Raw genomic sequence first — 23,630 nt, forward strand, 5'->3', positions numbered from 1 at the left:
ACAAACTTGTTCTGTTCCTGATGATTCTTCTGGAACCACAGTCAATGAAATCATCACAAACACCACAGCGTTTGTTCCGGGATAGACTTTCTGATGTCTCATTCCAAGACAAAGAAAGACTGAAAAATCCAAACCGAGAAATGTTTCTCTAAAACAAACTCTGTATTGTTTGAAAGATCCTCTTCTTAACTGCATGAAAAAATGCTTGATGGAGTTATTTTTAACTGGGGACAGAACGTTCATTCTGAGAAGTGTTCAGATCCCTAATTTTATAATGAGCAGAAATACATACTGTTGAAAGACTAGGCCAAATTCAGTACTCCCATCAACATTTAGGTGCAGGATCATCAACAGACAGACCAGTTTACAGTTTTCAGGAACTAAAGTCTTCTAGCTGCAATGAAGTCTTGATTCTGGATCACCTGGATTCATGCAAGATGGCACAGGGTGCCTGTCATCATCTACATATAGAGTTAGCTTTTTTTGCCTATGCACAATGTTTCTTTATGAATAATGAAGCTGGATGATACCAAATAGATTCTATTGCTTTATTGAGCATTACTTTCATTAAACAATGTTAGCCATATAGGAATGATTTAAAAAAACAACTAACATTCTTGGAATATGAACATCCTATTAACTGATACAAACTGACTCCATCTTTCTTATAGCAGTGAATTTTCAGGTCACACACAATCAGTAATTTATACTCCAAATACAACAGTCACTTTTGTGTTAATCATCCAGTACAATTCACAGGTTCCTATTACACAGGTGGATGTACTTAGAGAGTTTTAGCACAAAAGCTGATACAAATATGAAAGTGGGCTCAGTCGAATGGTTAGTGAGGTGCTAGAGGTGAGTGTCGGCGATGGGTATCCTCCTGAGCTCCACGATCTGGGAGTCAGTCAAGGTGCCCCCCTCCTGGCTGCCTTGACCAGATTCATTGTCACTGACACTGAGACCAGCACCTGCCACAGAAATAGAATGAACACAAAAATCCAAACTATTAATGCAGTGCATTCTTAAGAATCAATTTACATTAGGTCAATTCTTTTTATTTCTATTATATTAGTAAAAAATAAGCTATGCATTTAGAATAGATATTATTAATACCTAACAATTATGAAACTATCTTTTACGTTTCCTTTGAGAGTTTTTTAAAATGTACAGATTAATTTCTAAAGACACACATTTGGGTTCTCAATCTTTATTGTTTGTTTCCACATGGTGGACAGGTGTAACCTACTATCAGAATATAATCTCTCAATGGGGGTCTCATCCAAATAGAAAACCAGTCAGGTTATTAGACTTTTTCACCAGTGGGGTAGGATTTGCTGTTACAAAACATATAGGCCCCGAGCTCATATGCACTGAGGTCCATCACTTGAGATTCAGTGTTGGGCAGTGATCTGAGAAGAAAGACAGGTATGTGAGAACACCTGGAGTCACACCAGTGCCCTGAAGACATTGGCTCTGAATGATTCAGATCTGATCCTAAGATAAAAATAATTACATAACACAGTGCCAAAATAGATCCACACGGGAATTCCACCACAGCAGTTAACTACTGACAGTGCTCAGAATCTGTTTTGAGGAAGCTCCACTATTTGCTACTTTGTTTTGTTTTTTTGTTGTTTTGTTTTTTACAACTCAGATAATTGAGAAAACTTAAAACTATGCTAGAGTAACAGCTTGTTCTTTTCTTTTTCTTTCATATTTCTAGAGAACAATGTTCTTTTCTTTTGTAATACAGTTCAGAGGAACACACTAACTCTCATCCTCTCTACACACACACACAATGGGGATGTGGTCATAGGGCGTGCTGGATGAATCACCAGAGCTTACCAGGGCCAGCCCCACTAGACTCTGCAAACAAGGAGGAAAGTGAAAAGCCGGTTGCTTAGGCAGCTGGGATTTCCCTTTCTGAGATGAAGAAAAGGCAATTCTGCAGAGTTGATAGTTGTGGGAAAATGGTGAATTAGCTTAATCTTAGCCTGTCTGGAGATGGAAGCCAGAGCCTACTAGTGACCTTCTAGCCAAGCCCTTCTTCTGGGTCTCTGACCTTTGCACTCTCTCTGTTAAAGGCCACTGTTGAAACTCCACTTCCTCCCTTTGCTTCTGTGACATGGTACTTGCCCATCTCATCCTCTGATCTGCTGGCTCTTTCTAGACCTCTTCTGCTTTCTCATACATTTCCTCCTGCTGCCTCATTTCTGGAGGCCTTGTCTTCTGCCCTGCCTCAAGGCCTGCAGGATCCTCTTGCCTGCATTCTCTCCTAATGTCTCACTAGGGTTTCCAAGCTCAGGACATGGAGCAGCAGGTCACTGCCTTTTCACACCACATTCTTATTTTGGCACCTCTGCCTGGGATGCTCTTCTCACTTCCCACCTCCTTCATGTGGCTGCCTCCACTCTTCCTACCAGTATCAACCCTGCTACCCCTTGAAACAGGATGATTCTCTTTTAAAATTTCTGACTCCCCCACTGGATTATGTCCTTCCTATCTTCGTCTCCTAGCTCAGTACACTGTAGGTGTTCAGTAAATGTCTGCTGAATGTAGTAATAAACTGTGCTCTGCATCCTAAGTCGTGAACCTGCCTGTTCCATCTCATCTCCTGTTCTGTTCCTCTGGTCTGTTCTGTATTCCGCTGCCCTCTCCTTCTCAAGAACAAATGTTAGTTCCTATTGCCAGTTGCACTGAGTTGGGAACCTTCTGCTTTGGCTCTCAAATCAGTCCTTAATCTGTCTCTAGCCTATCAAATAGATGCATCCCAACCATTGCCTTTTGGAGAGCTTTCTCTGAAACTGATCAGGTCTCCTGATGCCCTGAATGCAGCATGTTAATTCCAGCCTGAGTGTCTTCCTGCCTGTCCATCAAGGCCCATCTCTATACCTTTTTACAGATACTTATTTTTCCATCTTATTAAAATAGGGAGCTGGAGGACATAAAATGTGAAAAGTTCTCATCCCTGACAAAATCATTAATCACGTCCCCTTTATTCTCTCACACTGCCCAGGTTTCGATGATAAATTTAATAATACTCCTATCTATAATGTATACATAAGCCATAAAGTAAAATGCTTAACAAACACCCATAAACTCTTTTCTTCAAGAAACAGAATATTGCCAATGACAATGTATTTTTAAAAATTTAGTAAGTTGCTAAAATTTAACAATTTCACATAAAAAAATCAGATTTCTGGTTTCTCTTGAAAAAACAAAAACCAAAACAAACAAAAACCAAAACAAAACAAAAAAACAACCAGAAGATCAGGCAACACTGGGCCTGCATTTCTGCATTACAAAACAAACAAAAAACAACAACAAAAAAACCCATGGACCAGGCAGTCCTTCAGTTTGTCTCTGTTTTCACCCAGCCCTCTTCAATCATTTATGGAATACCATAAATAATGCTTGGCCCCTGAAGGTAACATTTGTGTCTACTTCCAGGCCTTCGAAGGACAAATGGCCCACGTTTCTCTGCTGTGAACAGGAGAACTGTGTTATTTGGAAGAACCTCAGTGAATTGTAAGATAGTGGCCATTCTATAAGGAGGTTACTAAGGCCCTGGAGCCTGTAGCAAGGAAGAGCTAAATATGGAAGCACTAGGGAGGAACAGAGAGGACCCCAAGATTGGCCTCAGGGAAGACTGAGGCCAAATCGTTTAACTAGTACCAACTCCCAGTGATTTCAGTGTCTGCCCACTCTAGATCCCACTAGGAATATCATCATAAAGCGTGTGATGACACCTGGGACAAAGCACACTAGAAAGACAAGCTCTACCTTACTGCAAGCATGCTGAGCTTGTTTAGCAACTCAAGATATGTAAGCAAGTTCTAGACTCCTCTTGAGTCACCACATCTACCTGACCCACCTCATCATCTTTTGCAGTTTCTTCCCAGTTCAAAGAAATGCACAAATATCCAAATTCTCATCCCTCACTGAGACTCAGAAAAGGCATATATTACACACAAGTATAACAAGCTGAGACCTGGGAGCACAAACCAGGTCTCCCATCTCTTTGCAATTCATTAAATGATATAGGCGGGTAGTTTGCAGTAAGTATCCTGATTTTCTGAAAGGTGTTTCCATGCTTAAATTTCAAACCAAAAGTTTAAGAAAAATCCAGCGACTGTGGTAACAGGGACACTTTCCTTTGGTCGATAGAACAGGCAATCATAAAGGAACTAAAACTAATAATTTACATTCATCATGAGCTTCACCTTTCTTAACATTTTAATATACTTTGGTTAGGATAGGGTGACTATCAGTCCTGTTTTACAGATGCAGGGACTGAGTGAGGATGAGAGGTGCTAGTTGAGTGGCCTCTGTGACAATGATCAATGTGACAATGATCTAAAGACCACACCCCTTCCATCTTTTTCTGAGGAAAAAAATCAAAATCTTTCAAAATTCCACTTTTCCATTTTGATTCTCACCTAACTTTGTTTACTACACTGGGCTGCAGAATTTCTTGAAGTTAAATAAGTCATTGTGGTTTGATGTGATACCTTGCAAAGAGAAATTTATTGATGAGTTCTTGGAGAGGTTTGAGTATTTTGGGCCTTGATTCTGAATGTTTTCATTTGTGTTCAAGGACTTGTCATCTATTTTCTTCTAACTGAAAAATAAATCATGTCTAGGTTTCTGATAGGGAAATGTTTACCATGACATTGATGTCATCGGCCTCGGATAACACCAGGAAGCCAGGGGGCTGGGGATGGTGGGGAATCAGGTTAGTCATTCTGGGAGAAGCCCCCGCTGAAGAAAGACTCCTTTCTAAGCCCAATATGTTCTAAGCTTGACATTTTCAGGAATCTTGTCAACTTGGGATCAACACAGAAATGCCAGTACTCAAGGCACACCTTGTTAAGAACGTAAATAGAGACATTCCTTTCCATCCTACCCTCACCCTGAGTCTCTGTACTAGTTTGCTTGGAACTTTCTCCTCTTCCCTAAAATGGAGGCTGTCCCAGGGTGACTGTCCCCATTCTCCTAAAGTCTTGGGGACACTGATGATACATTACATAGCTCTATTAAAACAAACAAACAAACAAAAAAATAATAATCAGGATACCACTAGTCTAGAACTCAGTGTCTCACTTGCCTGTGGAAGTGCTGATGTACTTCAAGAACAAATAATTGAAAGACATTATGTCATCTTTTTTTAGAGTGAAATGTGGATTTCTCATAGAAAGTCAAATATTTTAACTTAAAAATTAGAAATGTCAATAGTGTTTTTTTCTAAATTTTAAAAAATGTAATATGGCTAAAATTAGATTGAAAAAGAAGTCCATGACTGGTTTATGGGCCAGGGTTTCTACTTTAGATCAAACAATTTTAATATACTTGCCTTTAATATAAGTTTGAAGTATGCAACTAAGTATGCACTAACACAGTGGCTTCAAAAACATTGTCTTGCTCACATCAGAATTCATTTGCAGCTATTAAACATGAATTTGGAGTTTGCTGACACATTTGTAAATGCTTGTAAAGAAGTGATGATGTTTTTTAATCTGGAAACTGACTACTTAAGCTTTCTCTTTTAGAGATATAGTCTTTCTCACGGTTAATCTTAACATAATTAAAAAGAGAATGTCTTAGCTAAAGAGTGTTAGCTCTCCTGCTTGCCCCTTATTATGGCATTCTGACATTAAATTCTCTCTATTGCACTCAGTAAAGGCATTCTACCTACTGAATTAATACAAGCATTTTAGTATGTGCTTGAATATCTGAACATTATTCCTAACTGAAAGATGATGAATTCTAAGGGAGATTAAAAGGGCACAGGAAATAGTATCAGTGGCTATTGAAAGGCCTAGTCACTCTTCCTGAATCCCATCCATCCATCCATCCAATATGGAACATCAACTGAGATACTCAGCACTGTTACATATCCAGGGATACTGAGATGAATCCCGGTTTTTCAGAACATAAACTCTGGCCCAGGACTAGGCCAGATTCTTATTTCTACATGTTCATCTGGCCACCCTTCCTGCTTCTATGTGGAATTTGCATTGGATGGACCATGCTTCCTATTCTTGTGACCTACTTGCTCATTTGTGACTTATTAACCTCTGTCTTGATTCCTACATACTCTCCGACACATATTTTAGTGCAGGATATTAGGGTAAGGGAAGTACATAGAACAAACCTGATTAACAGGTGGTACAATTTGAGAAGGATAGACAAATAACTTTTCATCTGATACTACCACAGTGCCTGAAGTCCCACAATTAAAAATGAACTTTTTTCCACCTTGTAGGTTTTGGTTTTTAAGAGTTTTCTATTAAGATGTAAAAACCACAGAAAAAGCTTTTATCTTTTACCTGTTTATAGAAAACTTTATTATGAATGATGCTATAGCTAAGAAAGGAGGAGGTTAAAAAGAATGGCTGTTGAATGCCAAAGGCCCATTTTTGCCTTAAATTTACAGTGTTCTCTAAGGTTGGTTGCAGATGTAAGGAGAGATTGGAGGCCTGCCAGAAAGCCTAGGACATGGGCAGAAATTGGTGGCTCACTGTCACATAATCTCAAGTAGAAAATTATCAGATACATGGTAGAAACTGTTATTTGAGAATATGGAAATCTTTGCAATGTAGGATTTTTATAGGTGAGAAGAGGTGGTTAACGATTTGGCTAAAGTCAGTGGTGAATGTGGGAGCTGGCCGCCCCTCCTCATAATGTAATGCTGCACATCACTCCAGGTCAATGCCTCTGCAGGATGTAAAGCACCTGCAGTAGAAGTCTTCAGGCTGGGATTCCTTTAACTTGTGGTACATGATTCCTTTTCAAGGAGTACAAGGTGGTATGGGAAGGACAGCTTTAAAGGAATACATTCCCAGATCTTGAATTTCCATATCTATTATTCTGATTAGTCTTTTTCATTTTTGACAATCATTTACCAAAACAGACGTTTCTGTTACTCATGTTGATATGTTGAACTGTACACTAGGAATAATTGTGATGGTCACAGTATAAAAGAAATTTTGAACACCTTAGAGTCTTATGGCCACAGAAAAAAATTAAGTTCTAATTTAAAAATATGTTCTGTTGGAGAGAAATATGAGTAAAATGAATTGTAAGTATGAAATATATTATAGTAGGATAAAATTCCATGGAGAAAGTAGAATGGAAATATAAGTTCAAGGAGAAAAGAAAGTGATGTCAAATTTCCAATTATAAAAAAAAGCCTGTTCATATATTTAAAGAATGAATAACTAGATATTACATTGCTAAGGTAGTTAGCAAAGAGCCTTTGGGATAGTTTAAAAAAATAATGTAAAATTTTTATTTTCAAACACCAAAATGTATGATACGGTGGAAATTACATTATTTGATACTATTTAAACTGATTGTGAAAAACTTTTTAAACATATGCAAAAGGCTCCATAGCTTTGACAAGTTGTTTAGGGGTTCAAATGAAAGAGACATGGAAGACCCACTGTTTCAGTACTTGACTTGGAGTGGGCCATAGTGAAGGTGGACCTGAGACAGATCAAGGTTTGAAAACTCAAATGTCCTAGCGGCCAAGGAGGTTTTCATAAACCAGTGACATGGGCCCAGTAGGCACTAGAAAATGGAAGAGCTCATGTCCAAAGGGGCTGCTACTACTCAGTTCCAAGCAAGCAGTGCTGTGCTCGACTTCAAAGACTCTTGCTAGATTTTTCTAGAAATTCTACATTTTTAGAAAATAGCTCTAAAATTTTAATATTGGCTTAAAAAATGTTAAGATGTTATATGGATCAAGCAAAGCACTTTGTTGGGCTGAATCTGGCCTTATGAGTCAATTATAACTGCTGTAGATGGAATGGCATGTAGACTGATCCTTTATTTGACCATATTCTAGAAGGGAAAGTGTCCAGTGGCTGATACTTGATTACTACAGTACTTTTTCTAAAAATATAGGGAACCAAGTGTTAGAGATTTTTATTTTGGTCTTTTAAAGTATTTATTTCCTAGTGAGTTCAGGGAACTCTAAAGGAATGCTGAACCAAATCTATAAGTAAGCAAGACATTCCTTACATTCTAGAACCGAATGCACTTCATAGTTGTTATATAAATATAAGATGTAATGTAATATAGATCTAATTTAATTATGTTCCAAGAATTCACTTTATGTTTCCGGTGTCATAACTTCAACAACTGATGACACTGTAGCAGTGAGGACATAATCTGCCCTGAGAACAACTTGTAGTCTGAAAGTCCCTTTTCAGCCCTGACTTTAAGGAACGTTTTATCCAGCCAATCATTTCTTACTTCCTGAAACTCCTTCCTCTTTGGTTTTCTTTCTGAACTTGCTACAGTTTCTTTGTGAGACTGTCTTCTAATTCACTCTTTAAATGTTGGTATTATCTACAATATTGTTTCCCTTCCTTCTTCTCCCCTGACTTCCTCATCTCTTTTCCTTTCTTCTCTCTCCTTCCATTCTCCCAGATCAACCTTTTTTCATCTCCATAGCTTCAAATATAGTCTCTGTGCTGATGCATTTCAAATCATTCCCTTTTACCCTGGTCCCTCACTTAAGATCCAAACCTGAATATTTAGGAGCCACCAGGCCTGATGTCGACATCTAAACTTATCAGTTTTCTCCTGCATGTTGGCTGAACCAAATCTATTTGTTTATTAGCATAAACAAACAAATGCTCTATATACTTTTCCTTCAGTCAGCCATCATGGTGAGAAGCATGAGCTTTGGAAGATTGTCCCTCAGTTTTTCCTCAGCATTCCTCTTGTTGGGAAGCTCGTCTTCTCATTTTTATTTCCACTCTCCAGATTTGAGGCCTTAACCTCATTCTTTTGGAACACTGTAATAACCTCCCAGCCTTTGTGATGTTGCTTCTAAATTTATTTCTTCATACTTTCATAAGAGTTATTTTGCCTCAAAACCAATAGGAACATGCCATTCCTTTTCTCCAAAGCCTACATGGCTCACTATACTCTATAAAACTCTCACTCCTTACCATGGCGTCCGAATAGCATTTTAATATGACGCAAAGTTATCAGTGAGTGTTCTGCTCCCCCAAAATGAATGTATTGCTAGTGTTCTGGAAAGACCAGGTTAAATTAAGCAAAATGGGTTTCCTTTGTCTGGAACATTTCAGAGCTGCTAAAATGCTAATGTGAATTGTGAATCTCTGCAATTTCTCAAATATACTGGGTCAGGGATCCTCCCACTGAGGAATGACTATGAATAGCTAAGGGCGGGTATTTGCTGAAACCCAGCTGGGGAACTCTAGTAGACAATCGATGGTGCCGGCAAGCTACCTGTCAGGCCTGCCTTCTGCTGCCTGGCTTCTCTCACTCTCTGCCCCTGCCACAGCAGCACTGGTTCTAAAAGAGGCCACATGCCATTAAGCCTCTGGGCTCCTGCTAATTCTATTCTCTCAGTTCCTAATGCCCTTTCCTCCATTCTTTACTTGTTTAAAACCTGTACATCCTTCAAGAATTCATAGAGAATTTTCTGTTACCTCTTCATCTCCTCTGTCATTTATAACTCTCTCCATTACTTTATTCTTTCTTATGTCATGTTTGTGTGAATGCCTATTTTTCCTAGCAAACTCTAAGCTTCATTGTTCAAATTCATCCACTCACTCAGCATTCAACAATATCTAGCAAAGGTTATTCTAAGCACTAATCTGAGTATAGGGTTGAGTTCTTATTCCTTTCTATAGTGATATGATTTGGCTGTGTCCCCACCCAAAATCTCATCTTGAACTGTAAGATTCAATTGTAATTGTACAATTCAATTATAATTGTAATTCTAGCCCTATATTCTCCACGTGTGGATGGCAGGACCAGGTGGAGGCAATTGGATCATGGGGGCGGTTTACCCTATGCTATTCTTGTGATAGTGAGTGAGTCTCACAAGATCTGATGGTTTTACAAGTGTCTGGCATTTCCCCTGCTTGCACTCATTCTGTCCTGCCACCCTGTGAAGAAGGTGCCTGCTTCTCCTTTGCCTTCCGCCATGATTGTACGTTTCCTGAAGCCTCCCCAGCCATGTCAGTCAATTAAACCCCTTTCCTTTATAAATTGCCCAGTCTGTGGTATTTCTTCATAACAGTGTGAGAATGGACTAATACAGATCGGATTTGCCATTCTTAACAAAGCACTTGCGAGGCGGTTGTGGCACAGTGACTGAGAGCATGGTCTCAGGGTCAGGTGGCCTGCCTCTGCTGCTTTGCTCCGCCGCCATTTCTTAACTATGCAACCTTGGGAAGGTTGTAAAATATGATACGTGAAAATATGCTGTTATTCTTAGGCATTTTGGAGTATTTTCAAGATATAATGTAAACTTTTAACTTCAAAATAATGAAGAAAAATGTTTTAGCAAAGCAATATACTTTAGAGCCAAACAATAAAACTATAAGATAGTAAAATGCACTTTCGAATAAATATTTTAATAACTTCAAACGGGCATGGACATATCTTCTTGCTCATGTGGATATCTAGAAATTAAAATGCACTGTGATTTTTATAGGTGTCAGTTCAAAATTTTTCTGAGGAGAAGCAATTTTTAAACTGCATATTTGATTTGAAAACAACTCCAATTAGTTTACGGTTTTCTTTTAATGTTCAAAATAGAATTTCCCCAATAAAATATCCACTATATTTCTATTATGAATGCAGCTATCATTTAGACACACAGGAAAGAATGATATCCACTAACTGTTTCACCCAGGAGCGTGTGACCTTTAATCAGGCGGTTTCATGGTCTTTTATTGCCTTAGCCTGTTTCCAGCATCATATGCTGATGAGTTGGGACCTTTAGGACTGTTTTCCTCTCATTCTGTAAGAACTATTCACTGGGGTCTCAAAGTTGAGTGGGACTGAATATATAGGAGGGTCAAAGAATTATTATATGTGATAGCCCTTGGAAATTATAGAACTATACCATGCTCATTATGTTGCCTTTGAAAGTTTCTGCTTCAAAGGAACTCCATAAGAAGGTCTCTTTGGCAGGCCAGAGGCAAAACTCCCTCAGTGAGATCCCTATCAACTGTCTATAGCAAACTTAATAGTATCTTGGTGTTCTAGCAAGATTCCAGGACAGGGATATTTACATTTAGTTAGAGTATGCCTTTTTTGAAAGCAAGTTGTAAATTATTTTTAGGTTGTCTTATATTTTGTGCCAAGAACAAAATATCCTAGAGTTTTCCCGGGATTAGGAATGGGTCATGAGAATCAGGATGTGCTAAGGGTGACTGATAGTACTTTGCAACTTCATGGGAAGAAAATATAAATTCTAACATAGCAAGAGTGCCTACTTGTAATGTGGTTCACGGGTTCATACATACCAGTTTTCAATGCAAATATCAAATCATCAAACTCCTGGGACTCCTCATCAGCTATCAGTGACCCCTGGCCATATCCTCCAGAGGATGGGAACGTGGCTCCATTTTGTGGACTTGGCTTTAAATCAGGGCTGGCCTGACTGGCCTGTTGGAAGGATGCTCTCTCCCAGTCAGGTGGCACCTTTTTGGATTGGGGTGGGGGAAAAAGAAATCATAATATGAATGCATACACATTCACTATGAAACCCATATGAACAATTGATCTCTGCCTTTCCTTACAAAGACCTTGTTAAAGGGTGGTGGCACTATTTTGAAACTAGACCTTTACTTATTTATAATTTTTTTTTGGTAGAGATGGAGTCTCATTACATTGCTCAGGCTGGTCTCAAACTCCTGGGCTCAAGAGATCCTGCCTCAACTTCTCAAAGTGCTATGATTACGGGTGTGAACCACCATACCTGGCCTTAAATTTTGGTGGGAGGATTGCTTGATCCCAGGAGTTAGAGACCCGCCTGGACAAGATGGTGAGACCTCCATATCTACAAAAAATTTTAAAATGTAAAAAATTAGTTGGGTGTGGTGGTGTGCACCTGTATTCCCAGCTACTCAGGAGGCTGAGGTGGGAGACTCACTTGAGTTCAGAACTTCGAGGCTGCAGTGGGCTATGATCATGCCACTATGCTCCAGCCTGGGTGACAGAGAGACACCCTATCTCTACTAAAAAAACAAAAACAAAAACAAAACAACTTTAATTTTATCTTTATTCTTTAAAAATTATGTCTCTCCCTGAGACAATTTAATCTGTGATTCTAAACAATGTCTCTATTTGAATTACTTATAGATTTCTATGTTGTCACGTGTGGGGAATGAAAACTAATTTTTAACCCAATAAATACATTTTTTGGGAAGATGTGTACAAAGAAAACTCTGTTAAAAAATATAAGAAATGGAGACGAATCCTCCTAATCCTTTATCTAAAATGCCACACAGGATTTTAAATATAGTAGGTATCTATAAGGACATACTAAATTGAGAAAAATACTTTCATAGCATTCCTCCTTGTTTTGGATTGAATGATTAAAAAGATAGCTCTATCCTGGAATGATTAAATGTATTTACATCCCTCTAGGTTATTGATAAACAACCTCTTAATCCTTCTTTCCTATACTTTCCCTTCTCTGCATGGCTTTTTAGAATGTTTCTGACAGCACCTCACTGACAGCTGAATCAAGGCCAATTCTGAGCCTCTGAGGAATGCAGAGCACACTTCAGGCTCTGCTGTTGCACAACACCCAAATGAGCACCCAAGTGGTGGCTCTGGCCCAAGAATTGGACTGTTAACAGCTACTGCCTACCAACATAGGGTGTTCTGAGAGACAGCAAAGACACTTCATTTCTGAGAACAGCGATCTGAGAACTTTAGAAATGAACTTGAGAGGAAAAGATGAACCTTAAAAAATTTCACTAGGAAGTTGAACATCTAGACCAGCAGTGTCCAATAAAACTTTCTGCAGTGATACAAATGTGTTATATCTGTGTTCTCCAATATGGCAGCTACCAAACACATGTGGCTGTTGAGCACTTAAAATGTGGTGAGGGTGAATGATAAACTGACTCTTTAATGTTGCCTAATTTTAGTTTAAATTTAAATAGCCACATGCAGCTAATGGTTATTGTATTGGACAGTTCAGATCTAAACAAATGCTAGACTGAGCAACCATTCAAAAAAATTTTAAGATTCATTTCTGAATTCTTGATCCTAAAAAATCCCTGTTTCCATTGGACCTGCTGTGATGAAATAAGTCTATTTTAAGAACTTTGGGGATAGAGAAGTCATACTAGATTTCCAAAAATTTAAGGATACTAAAGATATAGCTTGATTTTTAAAAACTGTACTTGAACTAATTCATTTTATAACTGAAATTTTGATCAAAATCCTTGGATCAAAATCCTTCATTTCTTTCACCCCCAGCACTTGATAACCACCTTTCTACTCTGTTTCTGTTACTAGTTAATAATTCTGTATATTAAAATTTCTCATTAAAACTAAAAATACATACAGTACTTGAATTGTGAATATTTACCTTAACTTTAACCTAACATAAGTAAAATTACTTTCCATATTGCTACAAAGGACAAAAGTTATCTCTGGGCAGGTAAGTTATCAGTCTATTGATCTATCTATCTACCTATCTCTCCACCCATCTATCTATTAATATAAACTGTTACCTTTTCAGACAGGTGTACCTTCATTTCCTGCCATTTTTCAGGAAGTAAACACAAATACTGTTTTCCTTGGCTCCTTAATACAAAGAGGGCAATACGAGCTCATAAAAAAATGGTAACCAAGCACATCTTGGACACTGCAGAAATTTTTTGAGGCCTTTGTTACTATCTCCTCCTGGCCAGAGGAATTCAGGGATGTTTTAAAATGCTGATGCTGCAGTAAGGAAATCAAGTACTATAGGTCAGAAGATGTCAGTATGTAAGATTTAAAAATCACCTAGTGTCATTCATCTTGTACTCTTTACGAGGTAGACAGCCTGTCAATGAGACACAGAGAGAGACAGAGAGAGAGAGAGAGAGACAGACAGACAGACAGACACACAGACACACAGAGAGAGAGACAGACAGACAGAGACAGAGAGAGAATGAAAGGGCAAGAGCAGACACCTCCTCCATAGCACTGATGAGATTCTGAGTGGACTTGCTGATTTCCCCTCCAGCAGGAGGCATTCCACTCCCGGGCGTGAAAAAGGCTGTGCTGGGTCCAGGATGCCCATTCATTTCCACAGTGTAACTGGCCTTCATAGGGCAACACGTTTGGTTGTGTAAAATGAAATAAACCACGAAAACATAAAGTCCCTGAAAAAAAAAAAAAGAACATCAGTATGTCAAAGGCAGTCCTGCTACTGTAGCTGAAGAATAAGCATGGTTGTATTGGTCCATTCTCATGCTGCTATGAAGAAATACCCAAGACCGGGTAATTTGTTTTTCTTTCTTTTTTTTTTTTTTTTTGAGATGGAGTTTCATTCTGTCACCCAGGTTGGAGTGCAGTGGCACAATCTTGGCTCACTGCACCTCTGCCTCCTGGGTTCAAGTGATTCTCCTGCCTCAGTCTCCCGAGTAGCTGGGACCTCAGATGTGTGCCACCACACCTGGCTAATTTTTATGTTTTTAGTAAAGACAGAGTTTCATTATGTTGGCCAGGCTGGTCTTGAACTCCTGACCTCATGTGATCCACTCACCTTGGCCTCACAAAGTGCTGGGATTACAGGTGTGAGCCACCGTGCCCAGCCAAGACTGGGTAATTTATAAAGAAAGAGGTTTAATTGACTCACAGTTTCACATGACTGGGGAGGCCTCAAGAAACTTGTAATCATGGTGGAAGGCACCTCTTCATAGGGTGGCAGGAGAAACTATGAGTGCAAGGAGGTGGGAATGCCAGACGCTTATAAAACCAAGAGACTTTCTCATGAGACTCACTAATTATCATGAGAACAGCATGGAGGAAACTGCCTCCATGATCCAATTATTTCCACCTGGTCCTGCCCTTGACACGTGGGGATTATTACAATTCAAGGTGAGATGTGGAGAACACAGAGCCAAACCATATCATTCCACCCCTGGACACTCCCAAATCTCATGTCCTCACATTTCAAAACACAATCATGTCCTTCCAACAGTCCCCCAAAGTCTTAACTCATTCCAGCATTAATCCAAAAGTCCAACTCCAAAGTCTCATCTGAGACAAGGCAAGTCCCTTCCGCCTCTGAGCCTGTAAATTCAAAAAGCAAGTTAGTTGCTTCCTAGATACAATGGGGATACAGACATTGTGTAAATACACCCATTCCGAATGTGAGTAATTGGTCAAAACAAAGGGGCTACAGACTCCATGCAAGTCCAAAATCCAATAGGGCAGTCATTAATCCTTAAAGTTGCAAAATTATCTTTGACTCTATGTCTTACATCCAGGTTCATGCTGATGCAAGAGGTGGGTTCCCACGGCCTTGGACAGCTCCACCTCTGTGGCTTTGCACATTACAGACCCCCTCCCAGCTGCTTTCACAGGCTGGCTTTGCGTGTCTGTGGCTTTTCCAGGTGCATGGTGCATACTGTTTGTGGATAAACCATTCTGGGATCTAGAAGATGGTGGGCCTTTTCTCACTGAGGCAGTGCCCCAGTGGGGACTCTGTGTGGGGGCTCCAACCCCAATTTCCCTTCTGCACTGCCCTACCAGAGGTTCTTTATGAGGGCTCCACCCCTGCAGCAAACTTCTGCCTGGGTGTCCAGGCATTTCCATATACCCTCTGAAATCTAGGCAGAGGTTCCCAAACTCAATTCTTGCCTTCTGCATACCCACAGGACCAGCAACATGTGGAAGCTGGCAAGGCTGGGGGCTTGCACCCTCTGATGCAATAGCCTGAGATGTACCTTGGCCCCTTTTAGTCATGACTGGAGCAGCAAGGACACATGGCACACAGCAGGGAGGCCCTGGACCAGGTCCAGGATACCATTTTTCTCTCACAGGCCTCTGGGCCTGTGATGGGAGGGGCTGCGGTGCATGCCCTGGAGATATTTTCCCCATTGTCTTGGCAATTAACATTTGGCCTCTCATTACTTATGCAAATTTCTGCAGGTGGCTCTAATTTCTCCCCAGAAAATGGGTTTTTCTTTTCTACTGCATCGTCAGGCTGCAAATTTTCCAAACTTTTATGCTTTGTCACGTCTTGAATGCTCTGCTGCTTAGCAATTTCTTCCACCAGATAATCTAAATTAACTCTCTCAAGTTCAAAAGCTCCACAGATTTCTAGGGAGGGGGTAAAATGATACCAGTCTTTTTGTTAAAGCATAGCAAGGGTCACCTTTACTCCAGTTCCCAACAAGTTCCTTGTCTCTATCCGAGACCACCTCTGCCTGGACTTCATCGTCCTCATCACTATCAACATTTTGGTCAAAGCTATTCAACAAATCTCTAGGAAGTTCCACACTTTTCCACATTTTCCTGTCTTCTTCTGAGCCCTCCAAACTGTTCCAACTTCTGCCTATTACCCAGTTCCAAGGGCGCTTCCACATTTTTGGATAGCTTTATAGCAGCACCCCACTCTCTGAGGTACCAATTTACTGTATTAGTCTGTTCTCACACTGCTATAAAGAAATACCTGAGACTGGGTAATTTATAAAGAAAAGAGGTTTAATTGACTCAGTTCCACGTAGCTGGGGAGGCCTTAGAAAACTTACAATTATGGCAGAAGACACCTCTTCACAGAGAGGCAGGAAAGAGAATGAGTGCAAGCAGGAGAAATGCTAGATGCATATGAAACCATCAGATCTAATGAGACACACTCACTATCATGAGAACAGCATGGTAAACTGCCCCCATGATCCAACTACTTCCATTTTGTCCTGCCCTTGACACATGGGGATTATTACAATCCAAGGTGAGATTTGGGTGGGAACACAGAACCAAACCATACCAATGGTTGAAAGCATCACTGGTTTTCCACAAGCATTCTTCAAATTCTACTAAAAGCTGAGAATTTACAGAACATGTTAGAAGTCTAGCAAGCGACCATGGCAAATTCTGAATGTCACAAAAAATTTAGTCAATGTAATTTAGGAAAACTGACCTCTCACTAACAAATCTTTTTTTTTTTTTTTTTTTTTTTTTGAGACAAGGTCTTGCTCTGTCACCCAGACTGGAGTTCAGTTAGAGTGCAGTGGTGCAATCCCAGCAGTGGTGCTACCTGCCTCCTGGGCTCAAGCGATACTCCTACCTTAGCCTCCCCTGTAGCTGGTACCACGGGCATGTTTCACCATGCTCGGCTAGTTTTCTATTTTTATTTTTTATTTGTACAGATGGTGTTTTGCCATGTTGCCCAGGCTGGTCTTGAATTTATGAGCTCATGAGATATGCCCACCTTGGCCTCCCATAGGGCTGGGATTACAGGTGCAAGACACCATGCCCTCAAATTCTTCTCTTGGTAAAAACTTAAGCGAAGCTGAAATCTAGCTCTATTAATACATGAAAACAGAATTGCAGAAGCATATCTGATTAGCCATGTACATTTTGTTTTAGAACGGAAACTTCTTTCTTTCCAAAAAAGTACCATATTTTCCCATCTATTTCACTTATTTCCCTTTTTTTCTTAGCAAAATGCATAAACTGGGGTACAAATAGTGATCCATTCACATTGTAGATTTCTGAAAGGGCAGCATTAATCAAGCCTCCTGATTTCATTTGTATATCTCACCTACCTATCTCATTTGAAAATAGAATCACTGGGTAGGGACTCAGAGGAATTCAGCAGATTGCTTAATATTTGGCATGCCTTGCCTCATAGTAAATGTTACGTAAGGATAAAGCTAATGCTAATGCGTGCATTCTTAAAGAGCTGCTGGCCCTTTAAATTCTTTTGCGACCCAGTCAAATTCTTGACAATTGCTCTGCTTTTGTCACAGACAGCAACTCAAAATTTGTATTGCTGTTCCTGACATCGCCTACACTAGCTCTCCTTCATGGTCTCTACAAAGGATCTATTGTATACTTCTAATGGTGTGTCTATAAAGCTTGGTAATTGTGACCTTTATGCTCAGCCAATAAAATATGTTAAATTATGACTCTTGTATCTATTCATCCTGGTGCTTATGTTTCGGAAGCAAGTAAGAATCTCAATTAAATAGTTACTAAAATTATTAAATTAATACATAAAAATAAAAGCAAGGCATTCAGCTTATTAAAGAAGAAAATGAGTTAACATCAAGATTTTTCAGAAAACATGAATAAGTATCTTCATTTTGTGAAAAATGGCATTCTCCCATGGTTCCTAACATTTCTGGGAGTGTAGAAGCAATAATTTTCATGTGGGCCTGAAACTTACATCTGTTGATATAATCATAAAAAGTCTGTTAGAAAATACCCAGGACCTAAGAATTACAAACAACTTTTATAAAAGTGAAATTAGAGGGCAATGCTCAAGGTATGTAGGCTAGCGTTTGATTTCTGCTGCCATTTCTGGAATACTATTATAATTTAGTCCTTTCTCCCCTTTCTACTCGAATGATCCCTGCTTGGGTTGGCATCTAATCTGTATTGTTAAAAAATATGTTTTAAAATCAGTGGTTTATCTGCTAAAAATACTTTTAAGTGTAACTGCTCTAACCATGATAGAAAAGCAAACAAACATGTGTTTCCCTTTGAATTAGAGTTGTTTGTTTTTTTGGAAACAATAATAATATTCTAAATTGTGTACGATAATAAGTGAATTAGTTTCATGTGCAAAGGACATCATGAACATTAGCAGAAACAAATCTTCCTGAAAATACTCACACACATCCAAAATTTTTCTTGTACAATAAACTTTTCACATGGGTATGACCTAATTACATTGGCTACAGCAATAGACAAAACAGGAAAAAAATAAAACTGTCAGCCTTAAAAATTGTGCAAATGTTACTGATTTATTTCAGGATTTCTCTCAGTGTTGTGAAGTGATAGGGTAAAATCTAGATCGGGAAACAAAATCCATGCTTTAAAATCCATCTCTAAGGACCCATTTGTTAAAACAGTGTATTCTCCCTCTTGTTTGTTTTTATATCTAGCCTTTTTTGCTTCAGGAAAGGATCTGCCTGCTGAAATTAACTTGCATGTGAAAGCTGCATTTTTTTTCTTAAAAGCATAGAAATATACAGTAAATATTGTGAATCTTTGAGATGTGCTGCAGTAAACACAAATGCTTAAAATGGAAAGAAAAGAATGTTTAAATGCATATCGTATGACATTTGCCTGTGTCCAGCCCAAGCTGGGCAAATATAGAAAATGAACTTTCATTATCCAAAGTACTCAGCTGTGGAGGTTTCTGACCTCAGGATAAAAACAAGTCCCCGTTCCAAACACTGCACATTAAATCTCAGGCTCCCTTTTGTATGCCAGTCTGTGAAAGAATTATAAGAGAGAATCTGGATTCTCAATTATTTAATCCAAGATTGCTGATCACCCACTATGTGCATTGCCAAGCACTGAGATGTAAATATAAAATATTTGGCTCCTAATCTCAAGTTACTCACAAATACAACAATAGCTTAACTGTTTACAATATAACAGCTTAACTGTTTTAGAAGCAGGACCTATATAATCCATCTGTTCTTCCTATTCTTTACCTAGTGAAAGCTGACAGGGAAGGGAATTCTTTCTATGCATTATGATTTTGATTATTTTGTTGGTTCTCCTACTACAATCATAAAAAATGCTTTCAAAAGTCTTTAGTTAGATTGGGCGTAGTGGCTCATGCCTGTAATCCCAATGGCTTGGGAGACCAAGATGGGAAGGTCACTTGAGACCAGGAGTTTGAGACTAGCCTGGGCAACCTAGAGACCCCATCTCTACAAAAAATAAAAAAGAAATTATCCAGGCATGGTAGCACACCTCTGCTATCCCAGCTACTTAGGATGCTAAGCAGGAGGATTGCCTGAGCCGAAGAGGCTGAGGCTGCAGTGAGCCATGTTTGCATCACTGCATTGCAGCCTGGGTAACAGAGCCAGAACCTGCCTCTAAAAACAAACAAGAAAATATCTTCAGTAATATCTGGATTGACCATACACACTACTGATGGTAGCAATGGCCCATCTGGAGTGGCTGCTGTGGAGAAGCTGGCTGCAAAAGGGGAGGTATGGCTGGGCTTTGAACTCCATAGAGCTGGTGGGGGCTGGCAGAAGACAGGAGCCCTGACCTTTTGGGTGCCACTGCAGCCACCCAAGCTGCAGCTGCAGACCTGGGCATATCTACACTCTCAAGGGCCCAGGAAGCCCCCTGCTGCCCCTGCAGGCTCAGAAGTGCCAGCTCCCACTGCCTGGCCTCTCCACACTCCCAGTGCCTGCTCCAATCTCAGAGCAAAGTTGAGGCCAAGCCCAGGCACAGTTGCAACCCAGTCAGGTATACACACACTCAGGGCAGCACTGACATACTATCCCCCTGCTGCCTTGACCCCTTCCAGACTTAGAATGCCAATGAACATGGGAGGGAGGCTGAGTGGGGCTGAGGGCAGCTTAGCACTGGCCTGCAGGCTCCCCTCTGTACAAACGGCCTGGGCATCATGAACAGTGGCAGCAGGCAGACAGGCTCTGGAGTACAGGGGGAAGGTCCCTGTTGAGGCCCCAACTTTAAGCTGGGGAAGGCCTGAAGCCTGGGGACCAGGCTGTCAGTCCTGCAAACTGGAGTGGGAACTTATGGTGCTTTTTCTCGGCCTGCCCATGGCCACCCATGAACCAAGCAGCATGCACTTCCTCCCTCTGAAGCCCATAAAAACTCCAGACTCAGCCAGACTTGAGCACTTGATGGGATGACCTGCCTGCGGAAATAAGCTACCTACTTTGTTGTCTCCTCTCTGCTGAGAGCTGAGCAGACGTAGGGACGATCAGCTGCGGAGAGGAGCACTGTGAGTCTCCTCTGAGCTCTACCACTCAATAAAGCTCCTCTTCACCTTTCTCACCTTCCACTTGTCTGCATACCTCCTTCTACCTGGGCATGGGACGAGAACTTGGAACGTGCCGAATGGCAGGGCTGAAAGAGCTGTAACACACACAGGGCTGAAACACACCACTTCCTTGCCATATTGCAGGCAACAAGGAGAGAAGAGCTGTGGCTCCTTGGGGATCCCAGACCTAGGAGTGCCCCAAGCCAGGGCAGTGACACCCTCTTTGGGGCTCTGCAGTTCCTGGAATTTCCAAGCTTCTGGGCATGACCATGTTCCCTGGTGCCAGCCATGGAATCTACTTGTGGGATGCCTAGTCCAGCCACAGCCTCACAGAGAGCCAGTGCCTGTGGCGGTGTCTGGAGCTGCCGGTTCCACCACTGTGTGCAGTGGCCAGACCCCATACTTGCTCATTCACACACCCCTCGCCACTCCACTCGCCTTCAGCAGGCATGGGATCCAGGCCAGTAGCATGAGCCAAGCGCAGTCTGCCAGGCTGAGCAGGCCCAGTGGGCCTGAGCAAAACTCAGACAAAGGCATCATTGGCCACAGAGGTTTCCAGTTGGCAAAGTGAAACCCCAAGGATCCCGTAACACTATGACCAATTCTGTATTTCTTTGATTCAAGAATTTAAACTTATTAGCAAACATTCAGTGAGACACAAATGAAATCATAATAGTCTAAAGGAGTTAATAAATGTTCTTGACATCATCAAGGAGTAAAATAAGTACAGGAGATTCTGGACGATTATCTCAAAAATTTTTATCAGTTCCATATGAGATAGGAAAGAATCAGTATTACCATTGTACAAATTTAACCAGGAAGTGGGGTGGGAAGAAGTGGTTAAAACAGCAAAGAGATTAAGCTGGGCTTTACAGTCTTTTGAGACCTTTTTACAAGTTCTCTAAGGTTCAACAACTCCTAGTTGAGAGACATCTTCAGATTTCAGATGAGTTCTCCAAATCAATGTGGATCCCTGAGACAATGTGGAATAAGGGACTCAGAGGAATGAAACCTCCATTCAAATTATGCTCTCTTCATCTCAAAAATTACAAATTTGGGATTAAAAAAGGAAGACCTTCCTTTAAGCTGTAACCTCCTAGAAAGTAAGAGGCCATGTCCAGTTTACTGTTTTATTTATTTGTTTTTGTTTATAGTACGGTCCCTGACATGCACGAGTTTAGGAAATATTTGTTAAATAAGGGATTATGGCTTTCAATTTCATTAGAGGAGCAGAGTAGGAAGGGGTACGGACAGTCATGGGTCTGAGGGATGTGTTGGTTTTAGTCCTCTAATTCCATCACCACTATAGCCAGGTATTTCTCTAGTTGTTCAATACAACTTTTGTTTCGGCTTAGTCTTTCTGTTGCAACATGTAACACGTGTCATGGCTTCATGGGAGAATGAAGCATCCCTTCCTGAACAGGTCAATGCTCTTCTGGGTTGGTGTCTCCCTGGCAGTATGGTCACTTTGTGCTGAGCCCTCAGGTGACATCCTGGCTATCTGGCTTTTCTGCTGAAACTGAGTTTGCATACTGCCATGCTCTTTCCCATGGCTACATCTCCTTAGAGGGCCTGTTGCTTTTGCTGTCTCCTTGGCAGACACCCCTGGGAAGTCTTTGTGATCTCTTATTTCTGGATTCAAACAGCTCTTGGGTTGCTGACCTACAGCTGTTTTGCATCACCAATGACTTAGCAGCAAAGATAACAGATATTGTGCCAGTGACAGAATTGAAAAAACAAATATGTACAGTATTTCTGCATTTGTATATTTTTCAGGTGTGTGAAGAGTAGGCATTTAATCTCTAATTGCTTCATCTTTAAAAACTACTCTTAGTTTTTTTTTGAGACGGAGTCTCGCTCTGTCGCCCAGGCTGGAGTGCAGTGGTCGGATCTCAGCTCACTGCAAGCTCCGCCTCCTGGATTCACGCCATTCTCCTGCCTCAGCCTCCCGAGTAGCTGGGACTATAGGCGCCCACCACATCGCCCAGCTAGTTTTTTGTATTTTTTGGTAGAGACGGGGTTTCACTGTGTTAGCCAGGATGGTCTCGATCTCTTGACCTCGTGATCCATCCGTCTCGGCCTCCCAAAGTGCTGGGATTACAGGCTTGAGCCACCGCGCCCGGCCTACTCTTAGTTTTTACATTTAAAATTGCTTTTGTTGATGGTCTTATTTATAATATTGCTTTTGGTTATGGTCTTATTTATAATAAGAATCCACAATCTAACTGTGTATTACATATATGGAAAAAGGAAACAAGTGAGTTCATCTTGATAGCTATAGGTTAGTACAACTGAAATATTTGGAAATCTATGTAAGCAATTTTGCTCAAATGCTTTTTAAAATATTTGCATGGTTTAAGTAACTAGTATTCACCATGGGTTTGTCAAATTCTTCTATAATTCCTTAATAACTTAGGGGACACTATCTATTCAAAACTAGTAGAGAGAATAAAAGAAGTCTGCTGGATTCAGACATGTCTATCATTAAATACCTAGGCAGCAGGCCTTCACTTTTAAGGTTTGGACAGATGTCTATTCTAAATTTTGCAATTCCTAGGAACAACAATTTTGCAGTTTTTGAATTATAAATATCCAGTATATGGACAAGGTATTCTTCTTTTTATATGCCAAAGTTTCTATCTGCAATTTAAGAATATATTTCTCTGTGTGCCACTTATGGACATAAGAAACATTAGGTTAGAGCCTCTTAGTGGTAAATACCCATAAGTCAAAAGGTAAGTATTAGGACATGCTTCAGTAATCTCATCTCCAGATAATATGATCTCAGATAATATGATCCTTTCCTTTTGAGCCTATTTTACAGTGCTTTGTCTCCGACACTCTCAATATTCTTCAT

At 40.3% G+C, this 23,630-nt stretch overlaps 1 protein-coding gene across 4 annotated transcripts in view; it reads right to left on the minus strand.

The window, feature by feature from the left end:
* Window positions 1-534: 534 nt before the first annotated feature.
* Window positions 535-23,630, minus strand: part of ADGRV1 (adhesion G protein-coupled receptor V1) — a 593,679-nt gene continuing 570,583 nt past the window's right edge. For all 4 annotated transcript variants that reach the window (XM_050795448.1, XM_050795446.1, XM_050795449.1 and 1 more), the window contains 3 exons: window positions 13,974-14,165; window positions 11,304-11,481; window positions 535-971 (listed from right to left, as the gene is read on the minus strand). In XM_050795448.1, the coding sequence (XP_050651405.1) occupies window positions 853-971; window positions 11,304-11,481; window positions 13,974-14,165 (489 nt within the window). In that variant the 3' untranslated portion in view covers window positions 535-852. The remainder of the gene's footprint in view (window positions 972-11,303; window positions 11,482-13,973; window positions 14,166-23,630) is intronic.

This window comes from Macaca thibetana, chromosome 6, assembly GCF_024542745.1.
Source record: "Macaca thibetana thibetana isolate TM-01 chromosome 6, ASM2454274v1, whole genome shotgun sequence".
Classification (NCBI taxonomy): Eukaryota; Metazoa; Chordata; class Mammalia; order Primates; family Cercopithecidae; genus Macaca; species Macaca thibetana.